This window comes from Euphorbia lathyris, chromosome 6, assembly GCF_963576675.1.
Source record: "Euphorbia lathyris chromosome 6, ddEupLath1.1, whole genome shotgun sequence".
NCBI lineage: Eukaryota > Viridiplantae > Streptophyta > Magnoliopsida > Malpighiales > Euphorbiaceae > Euphorbia > Euphorbia lathyris.
The window spans coordinates 78,747,886-78,767,825 of NC_088915.1; the positions used below are offsets into that span (position 1 = coordinate 78,747,886).

The 19,940-nt window shown below is 38.7% G+C and overlaps 1 protein-coding gene across 1 annotated transcript; it reads left to right on the forward strand.

The window, feature by feature from the left end:
- The first annotated feature begins 6,353 nt into the window (after window positions 1-6,353).
- LOC136232654 (uncharacterized) lies at window positions 6,354-19,785 on the forward strand. The gene is given in 18 exon segments (XM_066021944.1): window positions 6,354-6,775; window positions 8,257-8,584; window positions 8,747-9,409; window positions 9,505-9,625; window positions 10,239-10,452; window positions 10,553-10,763; window positions 10,841-11,078; window positions 11,154-11,605; window positions 11,910-11,913; window positions 13,336-13,675; window positions 14,451-14,728; window positions 15,717-16,417; window positions 17,470-17,596; window positions 17,870-18,044; window positions 18,154-18,364; window positions 18,439-18,676; window positions 18,804-18,954; window positions 19,177-19,785. Coding segments are annotated over 18 exon segments (5,043 nt in total). The 5' UTR covers window positions 6,354-6,493; the 3' UTR covers window positions 19,486-19,785.
- The last annotated feature ends 155 nt before the right edge of the window (window positions 19,786-19,940 follow it).

Consider the following 19,940-nt stretch of genomic DNA (forward strand, 5'->3'; position numbering starts at 1 on the left):
GGTGAAACGTCGTTCGCCCTCTCCTATGGCGTAGAAGCTGTAATTCCCATAGAAATTCAAATCCCTAGCGACAGAGTTCTATTCTATTGTGAGGACAAGAACGATAAAAGGTTGAGGAAAAGTCTTGATCAACTGGAGGCAAAAAGGGAAAAGGCGTATGTCAGAATCGCTGCCTACAAGCAAAGGATTGCGACTTACCATGATAAACATGCCAGACTAGTGGATCTAAATCAGGGAGATTTGGTGCTTCAGAAAGCTGACAAAATTCAATCCATGGAGGGCAAAGGAAAGTTGGGAGTCACATGGACGGGACCATACAAGATAGTCACTAAGGTGGGACCCGCCACCTTCAAAATTCAAGACATGGAGGGAAACACATTACCACGGACGTGGAATATCCAGAACCTCCGCAAATACTTCATCATAGAGTAAAATATAATCCAGGTCTTGAGTACTCTTTTTCCTTTCGTAAGGTTTTATCCCATGTGGTTTTTTTTATTAAAGGTTTTAATGAGGCTCACACATAAGACCAATTTGCTGTAATAAGGTGAATCGCCATTCAATAAAGAGAAATTTTCATTTTCGATTTCCTTCTTAAGTATCTTTTTGCAGAAATATAAATATTTCAGATTCAAAAATGGGGAGGCAACAAAAGCATTCCCATGGTAGAGCAATGCTGTCATAGCATATCTACATTCTCCTCAAAGATAGGAGAGCAACAAACTCGGATGGTGGATCAATTTACCTCAAAGATAGGAAATGATTAACCACCGTCAGAGATGGATTAAAAATTTCTCAGACGTGAGATCTTTACATCCTCAAATATTCTTCTCAAAAGAAGAATATCAAGACCTGGTGGCGGATCGGTTCACCTCAAAGATAGGAAGCAATCGATCGCCTAAGGCAGCTTAACTTCCTCAAAAGGAATAAAAAGCTTCAAGCCTTCAAAAAGGCTCACACTCCGAGGTATGGCTGGCCACCTACCTTGAACTAACGAAATAAGTCCCAAATTCAAGACATTTACTTGCTGAAAGATATAAAGCGAAAAGTACGTAAAATTAAAGACCAAAAGGTTTCAACAAAAATTGTACTTAGTTACAATAAAGCTAAACGTGTACAACATTATCTTCTTTGGGTTCCTTCTCAAGAGACGTGTCCTTCGAATTCGACATTAATTAATTAAGGAACCTCATTTTCCTTATCAACATTCTCCGCCTGAGGATCCACGCCATCGATCTCCGCTATATTCGCCTTGTCACTTGCCTCTTTGGATGCCTCACTAAGGTCATCCACATCAAGGTTGACAACTGGCTTGCTTTCCTCATCCGATCCTTTCAGCTCTTTCCGGACTTGGTCACGGATGAAGTCACGGGGATTCGGCACTTTGTCATATCTGATGGCGTCTTCAACCTCAGGGACCACGTACTCCGGATCCACAAAGTCAATCTCTGGGTAGGCGAGTCTGACATAGGCCATGATCCGCTCACCGTAATAATACACTCGACTACCCGCCATAAGCTCCGTATTTACCAAAGCAGCTTTGTGGTCCTTAGCATCTTTCGCCATCTTCTCTTTCAGCTCGCAGATCTCGTCATCCTTGCTTTTATTAAGGGCAATGGCAGCAGCTGCATTTGCACTAGCAACGACTACATCATTCTCCAGCCTCTTGATAGTAGCCTTATCCGCGACTCCCTAGAGAAGATCCGCCTCCATTGCGCGCATGTGAGCATAAGCCTGACAAGGTAAAAAGACCGTTTAGAGGCAAAATCTCCCGCATGGAGATCACTCTTTCATCCAAAAATGTAAAACAAGAAGAGAAAAGCTTACCGAAAGAAGATCTCTTTTTCCCATCTTGACATGATTGGATCCAGAGAATTTGGTCTGGCTCTCTTAAACTTCTCCAAACTAGCCAATGGCTTCATCCAAGTCGTTCATGACCGCTTCGTCCCTCAAGGACCCCTTAGTACCATACTTGGAGAACCAGTACTTCCCCAAATCAGGTTTGACCACCTACACGTAGAAAGCAAAAAAGATCAGAATCTATAGACAAAGAACAAAGAAAGATAAAGGCAACCATACCTGCTCTTGGTTGAAGCCAAACCAGTCCATCTTAGGTTTCCCAGCCCTCAAAGCATTCACCATCAATTTCTCCCCACCTGTAGCAGCTGATCTTGTTTTCTTACTTGGGGGGATCGCAGCACCTTCTAAAGGGCGTTTCTCGTCCCGCTTACTGGGATTCGCCCCCTGCATGTTCTTCTGAGCCTCCATCTCCTTCTGCTTCTTACGCCTCTCTACAAGGGCGTGACTAGCTTCAGATAAATCCCTGACAAGGGGACAACAAAATAATCAAGGTTCAAGGAAGGAACAAAAGTACCTTTATCAAGTTGGGTAAACTTCACGTAAGTAATCTCAGCCCCCACTCGATGGACTAGGGGAATATCACTCATCATGAATTCCAGAGCATCGGCGTATGTCCAGAAATCCATTTTGATGCTCTTCATGAGATTCGCCACTTTTTCCTCCGCATCGGTCAGCAGACGCAAATCTCCAGCCATATGTTGAGGCTTAAAGTTCCAATTCAACGGGAATCCAAGAGATTCGCCCTCTCCCACTTTGACGAAGAAAAACTTTTCGTCCCAGAGATGGACGTTTGACATCTTATCACTAAAGGGCGAATAGCCTTTGAATTTGACAAAAGTGATGAAAGATTCAGTTTGACGTTTTGAAGGCTTGTGAAGAGATCGAAAGACCCAGGGAGTACATGTTACCCCCAAATTAGAAGCTAAAAAACAATCTAAAGCTACATCCAACTAGCCATTCGGATGCAGCTGGCTGATGGTGATCCCAAAGAAATCTAGAATATCCCCCATCACCCGGGGAAGAGGAAGGCGGAATCCCCTCTCAACATGACTCCTATATACAGAAAGATATCCCCTAGGGGGACAGGCGGGTCGCTGGTGAGCATCCGCCAATGCGGTCTCATAATTTTTTATCCACGGATAACGATCCGCCAAGTCAGTAAGATCCGCGGGGCTCATACAAGATGAAGTGATCTCTGCACGAGGTTTCTTTTTCCTAATTGGGGTCGAAGGAGAAGCCTCCATTCCATAAAAGGTTCTAGGGTCTATCGCCGGAGCAATAGGAGCTACCGCGGCGGAAGGGTCCTGGTTTTCAATTAAACCGGAGCGATGATTCCTACGCTCCCTCGCCGTATTACGTAACTCCGATAAATCGCAACTAGGGGTACTCTCGGAGGAACTTGAGCTCTCATAGGAAGTCCAACTAAACGAAGGCTCAGAGGAAGTAATCAAATTGAAAAGTTCAGTGGTAGAGCCGGAGGAAGAACTCATAAAAACCAGATGACAGCAAAATAGAACAAGAAGGTTAACTTACATGGAAAATCGGAAGCTTCAAGAGTTCTTAACACAAGGAAGGCTCTGGAAAAACGCAAACAAAAGTCGAAGGGGAATTAGCAAATGAGAAAGATAATGGAAGTGAGAGAAGGAAAGAGTTTGAAGAGAGGTCGCCACTTACCTCGACTGGTGTGTCCAAGACACCTGTCACTTGATGGATGGCCTGGGACAGAGCAATCATTAATGAGACGCCACACGAAAGCACGCCTGGAAGTCCGAAAGGCCTAAAAGGACTTTAGTGTCATTTTAGGGGGGCTTCTGATAACATCCAAATATTATTTACGGGACTAAAAAGGAGATTAGCCAAACGACCACGTATCGAGGCGATCGGGAAAGCTATGGCGTATCAAGCAAGTCAATGAAATGGCGGATCACCTAGATTCCTCCATACGCCATCCGAAGTCAAACACACGGGAGACCCGCCATCTCACCTCGATCCGCCCCTATAACGGCTTAGCCGAACCCATTAATGAGCTAACGGTCATGCTTGAATAAGATCAGTAACCGCCATTAATGAGGCATTAATGGAGACTTTCTAGTTACCAAGAGTTACAACTACATGACTATAAATAGCTTGCATCCCAAGCCATTGAGGTACACATTCACGCTCTCCTTAACCCTACTTTGTCACTACAGTTTATTCTATCACTACATACTGACTTTGGCATCGGAGCTTCCCCCCGCCGATCCCAATGGCGCCCCCCGCAGGGAAGGATTCCGATCAAGAGTTCTCCACCAGTCATCAAGGCCACACAACGAAATCAAAATTAAACTTCAAGCCTACCAACGGTGGAATCCAACGTTCAGGGACCTCCCCTATAGTCGCAACATGAGCTTTCGAACCCAGATTTTGAGCAGCACCCTATGAACTCAGAATCTGTTGCCGCTCGTGTATCGATCTGTTCCAGTTCTAATGCCCGATGATTCCACACCCACTGATTCCTCCAGCACCACATATACCATAATAAGGTCACCCATTGGCCTGCCTATTCCGGAGAACTCTCGAGTAAGGTCATGCTCCACCAATGACTGAACTTCGAAGAATACGCATCTCTGAACTGCACAACTATGAAAGAGTTCCAAGCGCTCATCATTACAGGACAACGAAGCAGAAGGTGGGAGAGGGATTCATCATACTGTAAACAAAGAGGACAACATAAAAGAGAGATACCTTTGTTGGAATTATGTTCCATGCTACACGCCAAATGGAATTTTTTACTTTCGGGGATAGAACATTTGCCAAAGCTTACTCTAGGAAGCGTTGCGCACTTTTTTCGAAGGACGTGGGTGGGTCTCCATTTAATAAGCCATTTTAACACTATAGATTCCTTTCTTGTCCCTCCGCCAACACCATTGATTATTTCTTCCATGTGAGGAAATAGGAACTCGCAATATGGATTTAGTAAGAGCAAAACTGGTAGATCTTATTTGTAGGTCACTACATCTACGTAATTGCAAAAGAAATGACTTATATCTGAATATTCAGAAGAGTTTAAATACTGAAGATTGGATTACACGTGCTTTTCTGCAAATTTAGAGTTTCAAGAAGTATATGTTTCATTTGTTTATTCTACGTCTACCTTTAAGGATTTATTTTGCTATTTGTAGTTATTTTTCAACTTTTATAGATTATGTACTAGTCATATCTCGTGTTTACCTAAAATTTCCTTCTTTTTCTTACCTAAAGTTTCTTTAGGTTTATTATTGTACTTGTTGTTTTCTTATCTCATAATGCACGCATATATATAAAGAAAGTAAAAAAAAAACATTATTAGGCATCTGATCTTTCATTTTTTGGTTCATTAACCCTTTGATTTTTTATTTGGATATATTAAGTTCCTGATCATTTATTTTTGGTCTCATTGAGCCATTCATGATTGAATTAGTAAGTTGTGAACATCTAATTCTATTAAAAATAGTTACTAACTTCATTTGTATTTGAAATTATTTTTAAAAAATATTTTTTACAGTTTGAATTAAGGTTTTTACAGTTTTCCTATAGCCACATTACATATTCAAAACTGTTTTCAAATAGTGAAAAAATACAAATTTCGAATGCAGGGCAATGAATAACAGTCTATAAACCGAATTTTATGTTCAAAATCAATTTTTTTAGTCATGAAATGCTTAATGAGACCAAAAATAAATGATCATGGGCTTAATGTATCCAAATAAAATATCAAGGGCTTAATGAACCAAAAAATGAAAGATCAGGGGCCTAATAATGTTTTTTTTGCCAAAAACAAAACTCTCATTAAATATAGGGATAAAGTGCAAAGATACCTCTAACGTTTACAGTTAGAGGCAATTTTACCCTTAACGTTAGCACTCAAGAGTAATTTTACTTCTAACATTTGCACCAATTGCATATCAGTTTGTTTTTTAAAAAAAATTTCATATTTCGTGTGATTTAATAATAGAATTGGAGATTAATATTTATAAGTTCGGTGAAATATTTTGATTTTTTTGTCCAACTCGTACAATAGACAATATATTTTTTTCATTTTTTTTAAAATTTCGCGTCTAATCATATGTTTATGATATGTGAAGTGTAAATAAGAAGATTCATGATCGAGAAGACAAATTTGATGAATTATTTCTCAAATTGGCCCAATTTGATAACGTTAGGGGTAAAATTGCTCTTAGCTACCAACTTTAAGAGTAAAATTGCTCTTCGCCCTAAACATTAGTAATATTTTTTGCACTTTTTCCCTTAAATTTATACCTTATCTCAAAATTTGACTTTTTATATATAAGTATAAATATGTATTTTCCAAAAAATATATTAAATTTATACTTGGAAAAATTAGTGTTGAATTGTGAAAATTCTACAATATTCCAAAATGAGACACGCCACTATCAATAACTGTCACTTCATTCAATTCCCAATCTGGAAAATGAAATTCCCAATTAAAACCACAAAGTTTAACCACAACTCTAAGTTGACTTTCATTTTGAACCAGAGGAAGAAGTCAAGAAAAGAGGGTGCAGATTTCAAACTTATCTATACATGAACCCAAGTTCTTAACCTTACTAAATTTGGTAATGTTGATGATGAGAAAAAGCTCATTGAAACTAGAATGCTGTTTTTATTGCTTCTAAATATTACTATTATTCTCCGATTCGCATCTTCTTTTCCCTCCGACGCCAACGCCAGCACCATAGCCGCGAATCAAGCATTCAAAGATGGGGATCTTCTAATCTCGGAAGGGGAGAATTTCGCTGTAGGGTTTTTTAGTCCAGGAGGTTCTAGTTACAGATATCTTGGAATTTGGTTTCATAAAGTCTCATTGCAAACTGTAGTCTGGGTAGCAAACAGGAATAATCCCATTAAAGGATCTTCTGGAGTTTTCTCTGTTAAGGTATGTCGATAATCCTATTTAGTTTGGTTTCTTAATTAGAATATGAACTGAGAATTTCTTTCATATCTGAATCCTACTGGGAAAAACATTTCGCTTTTAGACGGATAATTGCACGAGTATAATTTACACAATTTTAGGGCTATATAGGGTAAATTGCACTTATAGGGTAAATTACACTTATGGACTCAACCTTTCCTTACTTTTATTATGGCCCCAAACTTCAGAACTGAATATTTTATTATGGCTCTTAAACTTTAAAAATGGATATTAGAGGTATGTGAACTTTAAATGAGCCAGAGCCACTGATGAGCGGTTAGGTGTTCGACTTGATAAAACCTCAACCATGTTCGGCTCGATTTATAAACGAGCTGAGCTTGAGTACGGTGAAGCTCGAAAGTTCGCGAGTTGGCTCGATTTATAGGTTCATGAACAAGTTCGTGAGCAAGCTCGATTGTAATGTTCATGAACACCGTGCTTCGATTATTATGTTAATAATAATATTTATACAAAGGAGAAATGTAAAACAACTTAGTTTTGTGTAAAATTTAGTTTTGTAGGTTTCAAAACTATATATTTTTATGTTAAAGAAATTTTAATTAATGAATATAATTAATGAGTTATTCCAGAATGAAGTTTATGAACTGAATTAATGAGCTGCGAGCAAAGCTCGTAAACAAGCTCGCGAGCAGCTCGTGAACAGCTCATAACAGAATGGTGAGCTCGGGCTCAGGCTCGAGCTTGTCACTTTTCTAACGAGCCGAGCCTGAGCAGGCCAAAGCTCGGCTCGGCTCGATTACAGCTCTAGTGAACTTTGTACTTTACTAACATAAGTTATTGTTGATCAAGATGACCGCTTCAATAGGAGATAATCTCCATTGTAGAGATGATTAATCAACTTTAATTTGCTGGTTTTGAGGTCATTTAGGTTCTTTGGCTGGAGAGAAATAGATGGTTTAGAGAGAGAAAACTCGAAAAATGTATATTTGGAAAATAAAAAACTGGTTTCATGGGAAATGTAATTCTAAACAACTTCAATTTTTGGACTTTTCTATTTGGAAGTCATCATCTATCTATCATTTTAACTTGGTCAGCAATACAATGATTTTCATATGTTAAGTGACTGACCAAGTGAATTTGATCAATCACCATTAGATTTAAGCTTATTAAAATCTTATGGTGGAGATTAAAAGCATCGTAAGGCTTAGATTCATACCTTCTAGATCTAACGGTGATTGAGCAAATTCACCTGGTCAGTGGCCAGGTGAAAACCACCCATGTACAATGAGCTTTGAGTGTAAAAGGGTGAGATTTTCTGTCAATTTGACGAAAACTAATGAATTACGTGCTCCTCTTCGCCTGTTGATGTAGTCAAAATTAACCGAACCATGTAAATATCTTGTTCTTATAATTACATGTCTAATTTTCTATCGGCTTATTATAATCAACAACCGAAACAATTCCTAACTGTCTCCATTAATCAGGACGGAAATCTTGTTCTTTACAACAACAATGAAAACGAAACTCCAGTTTGGTCGACAAATGTTTCCGTGGAGGCAACTGATACAAGTGTGGCTAAGCTCTTGGACTCTGGAAATCTGGTTTTGTTTGATAAGAAGAATAATCGAACACTTTGGCAAAGCTTCGAACATCCGACCAACACCTTATTACCAGGAATGAAGCTTGGTCTGGACAAGAAAACAGGTCTGAACTCGCACTTGTCATCATGGAGATCAGCAACTGACCCTTCAACTGGCAACTATTCATACAGGCTCAACACGAGTGGTTCGCCACAATTTCTTCTCCACAATGGTACATGTTATGTTTGATTTGTTAAATTTCATATTCGCTTTGGAAACTTGTATGAAGTATTTCGTGTCAAGTTTTTGTAATTTATGTTTTTTATGGTTTGTTGGTTTCTGTTTCTGTTTCGGTTTCCATATCCGTTTCTGTTTCTGTTTCCATGTAATGCAGGTATAAAACACTACTGGAGAAGCCATCCGTGGCCATGGAAAAGAATATCATTTCCGGATATATACTATTACGACTTCATCAATGATGGAGAAAGAATATACCACAATTATTCAGTGAGTCATCCTTCTTTCATTACAAGGATACAGTTAGACGAATCGGGCTATATCAGAGGCTTAATATGGCATCAAACTGATAAAGATTGGAAGCAGTTCTTAATATTACCTACTGATCGTTGTGATTTCCACGGAAGATGTGGTGCATATGGCAAGTGTGATTCTTACAATATCAATAGATTTGACTGCACTTGTTTACCCGGTTACGAACCAAGATTCCCGAGGGACTGGAATCTTAGGGATGAAAGAGGAGGTTGTGTAAGGAAGAGGCTTGATTCTTCCTCAGTTTGTGGGAATGGAGAAGGATTTGTAAAAGCGGAAAGTGTTAAGCTTCCTGATACGTCGGAAGCAGTATGGATAGACATGAAGATGAGCCAAATCGACTGTGAACTCGAATGCAAGCGAAACTGTTCTTGTTCTGCATACTCTAGTCTCGCTATTGATGGAGGAACTAGTTGTTTAGCATGGTATGGCGACTTGATTGACACGAAAACCTATAGGGCGGATTTGGGCTATGATCTGTATGTTCGAGTTGATGCGATTGAATTAGGTACTCGAATTCTTCGTACTCGCTCAAAATGAGAAATCCGAACCAACCAGTAATGTAATCATTGTTTGTTCATTGCTGCTACATGTTTGGTATAGACGAAAATGTGAGGAGATCAAAGAGAATAAACCGAATACCTCTGATAGTTTCGGTTGCATCAGCGTGGATCGTTATCGTCACAATTCTCTATTGTTGGCTCAAGAACAAAAAGATGAAATGGTAAGACACGATGCTTGTCGATTTTATTGTGTTGGTTCAGCAAATTATGGTTAGAAAATAGCGGAAAAATGACAAATTTTGGGTCTTTTGGCATAAAATTTCAAGAAATAGGGTGGAAGAGAAAAAAATTCTGAGTTTGGAGTGAATTTGATTCACTCTGCCGCTTATTTTGGCAGACGAAAACAGTCCGCCAATGTGAAAGGCGTGGAGTCAGAGAATATCAGACTCCACTCTGTAATTTGCGGGGCTGAAAATCTGCCTGCTTTTGTGACAGGCGGACAAAGTGGTGATAGGCGGACATGAGTTACGTCTGCCTATCATACAAACACGTGTCATTTCATCCGCCTTGTTAAATGCGGATGCAATTCTAAAACACTTCTGAATTTGCCAATTTGAGTGGTGGATATACGCCTACATAACCAACGGGTGCAGCTAAAAACACCAGAACCTCGGAAATACTTTTAACTCTGCCATAAAATGACATATATTATGCTAATTCGCCACAAACGTGTCATTTTTCCGCTATTTTCTTCGATGATCATGATGAACTTTGCCTTCAATAAGAAGACATGTCTTTGCTTTTTAAAAGGAAAAATGTTCTGTTTTGTTGAAGGACCAGAAAGAGCAGAAGGAAAAGAAGGATATTCGATACTACACATGGTTCGGATTACTTCGAAGACGTATTTTCCGCTGCAAATGAGCTTGATGGGGGAAGTAGCAGTCATTCAGACGTGCTCTTTTTCCATTTCAGCACCATCCTTGCTGCCACCGACAATTTTTCTCCCGCTAACAAAATCGGACAGGGAGGTTTCGGAATTGTATATAAGGTATAGTCTTCAAATTATCGAGAAATTCTATTATGATCACGACTTCTTAACACCATGTTTGAACGTTTTTTCTAACATTACTGTTGCAACATAATTGCAGGGTCAGCTATCTAACGGACAGGAAATTGCTGTAAAACGAATGTCGAAAAGTTCTAGACAAGGAATCGAAGAATTAAAAAATGAAGTCGCGTTGATTTCGAAGCTTCAACATAAGAATCTTGTAAAACTCTTAGGCTGCTGCACTAAGAAAGAAGAGCAAATATTGATATATGAATATATGCCTAACAAAAGTTTGGACTCATTTCTTTTCAGTAAGTCTTCTTTCGATAACATTATGGCTTCTCGATACTGAATGAAAATAATTTTCCAAAATATTTCGTTTTCTCAGACGAGCAGAAAAAACTATCGTTGGATTGGGAAAAACGGTTCGAAATCATCGTTGGCATCGCCCGAGGGATCTTGTATCTTCATCAAGACTCAAGGTTAACAATCATCCATAGAGATTTGAAAAGCAGCAATGTTCTACTTGATGCAAAGATGAATCCGAAAGTATCGGATTTCGGTATGGCTAAGATATTCCTCTGTGATCAAATTCAAGGCGTGACAAATAGGGTCGTCGGAACATAGTAAGACAAACTATAACACATACCTCACATACTCACTAAAGCCATTCTTAACATGATTACTGTTTTTTTACACAGTGGATATATGTCTCCGGAGTATGCAATGTTCGGAAAATATTCAGTAAAATCCGACGTGTTCAGTTTCGGGGTCGTATTACTAGAAGTTATAAGTGGTAAGAGGAGTCAAGGGTTTCATCAAGAAGGCCTTTCCCTGAGCTTGATTGGACATGTATGGGAGTTATGGAGTGAAGGCAGAGTACTCGAGATTGTCGATTCGCCGTTGACCGAATCTTGCAATTACGATAAAGCTCTACGATGCATTCAGGTCGGGTTGTTGTGCGTACAAGAAGATGCAATAGAGAGACCAACTATGTTAGATGTTATTCTAATGTTGAAGAGTGAAACACCTCTTCCTTCTCCTAAATATCCCGCTTTCATTTTCAAAACATCTTCAAGCAATATTAAACCACCAAATGTAGAACAAGAAACTTGTTCTGTAAATGAACTCACAATCTCGGATGTCCTAACTCGCTAATTATCATATCGAATTTTGCCTTGCTTCCAGTTAAAGATGTCCTTTTTTTCTTAATCGGGCGAGGATGAGGATGGAATTACATATCTTATTTTTGCTTGACAGGTTTGAGGTTCGATTCCCCATTCTGTCAAAATTTAGCGACAATAATTTCTGTCTGTAATTCTAAAACTTTTTTGTTTCTCCCCGGAATTGAAGGGTGGACGGACCTTCTGTCCCTCCGCTCCCTATCTCGCCTTGTCGACATTGTAATTATTAGATTGATCGGAATATAAATAGAAGCCTTTGCATAAAATTGGCAGGTAAGTTTGATTTATGCTACTGATTGAATGTAATTTGGTTTTTCTTGTATTACACAACTTAATATTAGAAGATAAGGGATAAAAACACTTCTATTGTTGCGGACGTCTAATACCATAAATCATACAATTAGGAATCTCATTACTCTCTCCGCCTGTGTATTGTGTTATCACTCAATATCAGTCTATGAAGCACGGACTCTTTCCCGGGGTCGTTGTGGCCGTATCGGACTCCCAGACTCGGGGACTCGTTGGGGATTCGGCGGGACACGACGGTGACATGAGACTCGACAGTGACATGGTAGGGACTTGGCGGGACTCGATTAGTGATGAAAACATGTAAAAGTTTAGGATTTTTTTAAATCTCTTAAAACCTATGGTTCAATTACAAAATTTGACAAAAAAACCCCTAAACTACATCTAATTCTGACATGTGTATCGCGATTATAAACGCTTAGAGTTTCTTTCTTTTCCTTCTTCGATTTGTTTTGTGATTTACGATTCTTAGCGACTCTCCTGTGATTTCATCTCATGCTATTCTCTGGCGATTTCATCTTTTTTCTTGTCGTTGTCTTGTCTGATTTCATCCGCACCAAAATCTTTGCGATTAGAGAATGACTTATTTGTAATTTAGCAAGTTTTTTTTATATATTTTATCTCTAATATATATATAATTAATTATATAAAATTTACCGTGTCCCGTCATACCCGTGTCTCATATTTTCTAAAAATGCCGCTTGTCGTGCCCGCACCCGAGTCCGTATCCGAGTCGGTGCTTCATAGTCATCAGTAATAGATTAAAGTTAGAGATGCACATATGGCATCGTGTGTGTTCCATATTGCTCGGATTCTTATGACGTGTTTTTCAAATGTTGGACAAACAGTAGTGTTCACATGGACCCTGATGATCACAGTGAATTTGGTCATTCACCGTTAAATATAGGCTGATTAAATTTAAGCCTTAGAATGCTTTAAATCTCCACCTTAAGATTTTAATCAGTCTATATCTAACGGTGAATGACCAAATTCACTGTGGTCATGAGGGTCCATGTGTTGGACAAAAAAGTTCAAATAATGGTCCCTCAACCTTACAAGCATTATGTCTTTGGAAAAAGCTATACTCTCAATTATACCATTTATGACGAGGTTTTATACCTTATTTCTAATTTTTTACATACATATCAGAGCTGTCACATCATCAACACAGCTATATTTGACCAGAGAACACTTCAACCCCATTTTATACACCTAAAAAATAAAGCCACGACTTCTCCATTGAAATCATAAACTTAGAAAAAGACATAAAATATAGTTTTTCAATTCTAAATACAGAAAAAAATTCCAAGTAAAAGCAACTAAATTCAAAGTCAACATTGACTTACTTAAAAAAATCAATAAACAAGTGTACAAATTTCAACTTCTGACATAGCTAGTTCTTGTCTTTTTAAATGAACTTTTGTTTTGTTCATTTCAAACAAGCTCAGATTTTTCCAGTAATCATGGAAGCTAGAATACTGATTTTTTTTATTCTAATTCTCCCATTCTCATCTTCCTTTTCTACCAACATTTTAAGCATGAACCAGACATTTAAAGATGGAGATCTTTTAATCTCTGAAGGGAAGAATTTTGCTCTAGGATTTTTTAGCCCAGGAAGTTCGAAGTATAGATATCTTGGAATTTGGTTCCATAAAGTATCACTGCAAACTGTGGTTTGGGTTGCTAACCGGAACAATCCGGTCAACGGCTCTTCGGGATTTCTCTCCGTTAAGGTATGTCTAGAATCGTATTTAGTTCGGTTTTTCTGATTAGAATAACAATTGAAAACTTTCTCTTTTAATAGGAAAAAGATTGTACTTGTAGATGCGTATAAGCAAGAATTGTTTGTTTAGTTCTTTATGGGTTAAATTACACTCATAGTCCCTCAACTTTGTCTTACGTTCTTTATACTCCTTAACTTCAAAACCGGACATAACGGTTCATGAACTTTGCCATTTACTAACAACAGAAGGTACCTTGTCATGAGACCGTTTGAACCAAAAGATTAAACTGATAGTTAAAAGTCTAATTCATATTAATATCTAACACTACACAATCTTTGAGTTGATAGAAATAATATTCTAAACAACTTTGAGATCAATTAGGTGTTATTTGATTAAGAGAAAGAATGCTCTGCAAATAGTGATTTTGGAAAATAAAAAACGAAAGTTCCATGAAAAATGTGGTTCTAAAAAAATTTAATCCTTGGTTATTTTTCATTACGAGGTCGTCATCTGTCATTTTGAGGTCGTTTATTTCATAAGGGATTTTTATATTAGTAAATGACAAAGTTCAAAGGCATAAAGAAAGTAATCTCCAAAGTGCATGAATGTAATTTACCCGTGTAATCGGGTTTTATGAGATTCGAGAGTTAGAGATTTGGATAAAGAAAGTGGTTTCCTCACTATTGTACAATATTTCCGATTATTAATGAATTATGTGTTCTCTTCGTCGGTAAATATAAGAAAATTCGGTTGGGTCTTAATAACACTGTCCATTAATCAACAGGAGGGAAACCTTGTTGTTTATAGCAACAAAAATCCAGTTTGGTCAACAAATGTGTCAATGGTGACAAATGATACATTAATGGAGGCTAAGCTTTTGGATTCTGGAAATTTGATTTTGCTTGGGAGGAACAATCAAATACTATGGCAAAGCTTTGACTATTTAACAAACACATTGATACCAGGAATGAAGCTTGGGTTGAACAGGAAAACAGGTCTCAACAAGTTCTTGTCATCATGGAGATCTGCAAATGACCCTGCACCTGGAAACTATTCTTACAGGTATGGATAACAATTTCTGGCACGATAACATGATTTACACAGATTGCCTGATTAACACTATTAAACTAACATTATTATCATTTTTTTTACATTGGTATCGTATAGGGATAATGTTCAAATTTGCCTCTAATGTTTTTGAGAAATTGCATATGTACCCCTAACGGGAGAAATAGTAAAATTTTGTCGTTAACATTTAAGCAATTTTGAGCTCATATATCGGTACAAAGAGCAGTTTTTGGGTCTAGGTGAATGAACTCGTAAAAGGAGACTCTTACCTGGATATAGAGGCGGAAGCAAAGAGATATATAGGAGTGTCAGCGCTCCCGGCCGTCAGGAACCACCACTCTATCTTCATCTGCCTGAGTGCTGATTGTGCCCAAACAGATGAAGGGTTGTGTATCTTTTTATTTATTAATACATCAGGAGCTCTTTCAACTTGACCCAAAAAGTAGATTACTTTCTGAACTTGCCGAGTGTCTCGTTACCGTTGAACTTGCTTAAAGTAATATATTGACCACATGGATTTATTAAAATGGTCTACGAAGTTGTTTGTCAAAATTCACTCTTGTTCTGCTAAGTGGATATAATGAGTTAAACATGCCACTTTAAGTAAATTCAGAAGCTAATGAAACACTTTTTAAGTTAAGAGAGCTAACTTTTTGGGCTAAGTTTAGGGAGCTCGTGATATATTGAGGTGTTCTTTACTCCAGTTCAGACCAAAACAATGTCGTTTTAGTTTGGGTAGGGACAAAAGGAAAATTGAAGCACAACCATATTATTTTTTGCACTAAAAAAGCAATCAAAAGCTGACTCGGTCACTATTGGGGCTCAAAATTACTACATGTTGAAAACATTGACAACAGAAAGAATATTAGGTGTAACTTTGGAGGTTATACCTATCATATATAATCATATAAAATATATATATATACATATATCATGACATGATTTTAACACGATAACTCGAAATTATAACCCTTACTTACAGGGTCAACCCGACGGGCTCACCGCAAATATTTCTCCACAATGGCACAAGACCTTACTGGAGAACCAGACCATGGCCATGGAAACCATTTCCAGACGTAGTCTTCATAGATTTCGTTAACAATGCAGAAGAAATATACCACAACTTCTCTGTCCATGATCCATCTCTTATCACAAGAGTATTACTAGACGAAACAGGCTTCCTCAAAGCACTAATCTGGAACAAAAACGAGAGTGAGTGGAAATTGTTCTTCACATTACCAAGGGACCGTTGTGACTACCATGGAGGTTGTGGAGCTTATGGAAAGTGCGATTCCCACGCGGTTAATCGATTCGAATGCATCTGTTTACCTGGCTACGAACCGAAATCACCTCAGGACTGGTATGTAAGGGATGGGAGAGGTGGATGTGTGAGGAAGCGGCGAGATTCTTCTGCGCCGGTTTGTGGGAATGGAGAGGGATTTGTGAAACTTGAGAGTGTTAAGCTGCCTGATGCATCTGTTGCTGTTTGGATTGACATGAGAATGAGCCAGATGGAGTGTGAGCTGGAATGTAAGAGAAACTGTTCTTGTTCTGCTTATTCTAGCATTGAAAATGATGGAGGGACTAGTTGTTTAGCTTGGTATGGAGATTTGATTGATATAACAACTTATAGAGCTGATTTTGGTAATGATCTTTATGTTCGTGTTGATGCTCTTGAATTAGGTAATGTGATTCTTCAATCTTTTTGTTTCGTTTATTTCGTTTTTCGGTTAGTTTTTGTTGTCGCTAATTCGTTATTCGAGAAGCTAATTTGGAGTTTTGGAATAAGTTTGGATTAAGTAGAAAGTTGTTGAATTGATTTGGATTAAAATGGTTTGGGACTAAACTGGTTCCGGACCATTTAGATGGTGACATGTAAGCACAACTGCTGTATGCATCTGAGTGGTCTGATCTCGGACCACGGTAGAAGTTCTTTTGTGTGAACAGTGTCACGGGGCCAGGTCCGAGCCCAGACCAAAGCCCCGTGTGGCGCCGAGACCCTAAATCTTCAGCCAGCCAACACCATCTGAAGAGGTATATCCCCTTTAAGTTTCGTCAATTCGTATATCCGTAGTCCATCCCAGAGGGGATTCCCGTGGTTAAACCTCGCTTCCTAAAGGACCTGCACTTTGGGCCCACCCAAAGTGTCCGTCGGGATTCCACCCGACGGAGACATCCGCCTCCCTTCCTAAAAGCCGGATGTCCGACTCTCCTAGTCTCTAGTGGACTAGGGTGGATCACTTAAACTAGTCCTGACGAGTCCAAGCCCACGGCCAGTGGACATTCATATGTTCCATTCACCACTCGCCTATGAACTGCCCCAATTGTCTTGACGACTGGCCTGATCTTCCTTGCCGCTGGCACAGCTCTCGCCGAAACCTTGCCACAGCCCATGCCAAGGCTTCTGCCGACGCTTGGGATGACTTGGCCCAGGCCACGGGCTGAGATTTGCCTACGGCCAAATCTCCGCCTGTTACAAACAGCAGCAAAGAAAACTCGGTGTGTTTTCTATTGGCTCGGTGTATTCTCTTTTGGCAACAGAAATTTCCGTTGCAATATCGTCATAAATTGAGTGCTTCGATAATGAAGACTTATCCTCTGTTATGTATAAATTTGGAACCACCTATATTCGTTGTGTTACTTGTTTATATTTCCGTTTCAATTATTCGATCGAGCACATAAGATGATGGTAATCTACTAACATTTATGTTCTGACATTTTTCCCGCTGGAATAGAAGAGAGTGTGAAAAGATCGAACGGGATGAAGAGAAAACCACTGATAATTTCGATAGCATCAGCATGGATTGTTATCATCATAATCATAATCATCTATTGTTGGATTAAGAACAAAAAGAAGAAAGGGTAAGGCCATCATGTTTATAACATTCTTGTTGTTTTTAAATCTATATGAATGGTTACAAGTTTAATAAATTACAAGTGGCGGAGGAAGGCATTGTACCGAGGGTCCATTGACCCCGTGGCTACTGGAATCCACCCTGGAAACGGTCGTCCAGGCGACCTTTTTCCTAGAAAGAGGGTCTGGAGGCTCACCCTGACTCCGTCGCTGATTATAACTACAGCAGCAGAGTATACTATTTTTCTCCCATGTTCATAAATTGTCATGTTATGTTAAAGGGGAAAAAAGAATACAAAGAAAAGAAGGATGTTTGATCCGAAAAACGAGCAAGAGAGCGGAAGTAGCAGCTATCCTGAAATGGTATTTTTCGATTTCAGCACCGTGGTTGCTGCCACGGACAATTTCTCTTCAGCTAACAGAATTGGACAGGGTGGTTTCGGAACTGTTTATAAGGTATATAGTCTTCAAATTATCGAGAAATTCTATTATGATCACGACTTCTTTACACCATGTGGGAATGTTTTCTCTCCCGAGTAACATTACTCTTGCAACATAATTGCAGGGTCAGCTGTCTAATGGACGGGAAATTGCGGTGAAAAGAATGTCAAAAAGCTCGAAACAAGGAATCGAAGAATTTAAAAACGAAATTGTGTTGATAGCAAAGCTTCAACACAAGAATCTTGTGAAACTCTTAGGCTGCTGCATTGAGAAAAATGAGCAAATACTAATATATGAATACTTGCCAAACAAAAGCCTCGACTCATTCCTTTTCGGTAAGTCCTTCTCTTGATTGCATTCTCTATTCTGTTTGATGACATTAATGGTTTTGTTTATTTCTTTTCATAAGATGAGAGTAAAAGGTGTTTGCTCGATTGGGAAAAACGGTTCGACATCATCGTTGGTATTGCCCGCGGAATCTTGTACCTTCATCAAGACTCGAGATTAACAATCATCCACAGGGACTTGAAAACCAGCAATGTTCTATTGGACGTGAAAATGAATCCAAAAATATCAGATTTCGGTATGGCCAGGTTGTTCCAGAGCGATCAAATCCAAGTTGTGACGAAAAGAGTCGTCGGAACATAGTAAGAACAATAATAGTGTAGACCTCACTAGCACACTAAACTATATACGTTGCACAGACACTCCTCTTTAGTAGCGAATTTGTATTTCGTGTCCTTGTCCATATCTAATCAATGTCTTCTTATGCAGTGGATACATGCCGCCGGAGTATGCAATGTTCGGAAAATTTTCAGTAAAATCCGATGTGTTTAGTTTCGGGATCATATTACTGGAAATTATAAGTGGTAAGAAGAGCAACGGCTTCCGTCAGCAAGGTGCTTCCTTGAGCTTGGCTGCACATGTAAGTGGCCTTATGCTTGGAATCCATTTATCTATTTACATGTTTTGTTGGTCAATACCGAGGGATACTGACACGTTAAAAATCCAAACTATTTCCCAATTTGTGTTTCTTTTGAAAATATTTCCGAAACTATGGCATTTTTTGTGTGTCCAAAACGCATGTTTGATTGTATTTTTACCACAAATGTGGCGGTATCCCCGATATTAACAAGTATTTGTTTAGGTATGGGAGTTATGGAATGAAGGCAGAGTATTAGAGATTGTCGATTCGTCGTTGACCGGATCTTGCAATCCCGATGAAGCTCTACGATGCATTCAGGTCGGGCTGTTATGTGTTCAAGAAGAGGCAATTGAAAGACCGACAATGTTAGAGGTTATTCTAATGTTGAAGAGCGAAACACCTCTACCTTCTCCTAAACAACCTGCTTTCAGTTTCAAAACACCAGGCAATGATAAATCACCAGGACGAGAAGAAGAAGAAGGAAATTGCTCTGTAAATGAACTCACGATATCTGCTGTCTTAACTCGTTAATTGTGCCCGTTTGGTTCTCTTTGTGGGTTTTTTCGTTCTAGATAGTGTAGTAGAAGTGTTTGGTTAATATTGTAAAACAGTTGTTGGTAGCTATTTGGGATGGAAAATCAGCTAACTTTTATCGGCTAACTACAAACGATACATAAAATACATCTATGATCCTTGAAATGTAGTGTCCTTAACATTATGATCCTTAAACTTTATTTCCTGATACAAAAATCCTTGAATTTTTATATTATTGTAAAATTGAAGTCGAAATCAATAAAATCCCTTAAAAAATTAATGAAATGATTATTGTAACACGTTTGACTGTATTATTGAATCTTTTTTAATTCATGCCACAGTAAATTATGATCAAATACCTATGAGAGAAGGGGCTTGAGCACCCATACGTCACCAAAAAACACCGAAAACTCAATAGAAACTGCGTATAAAGCTTTAATTCTTTTTTGGGG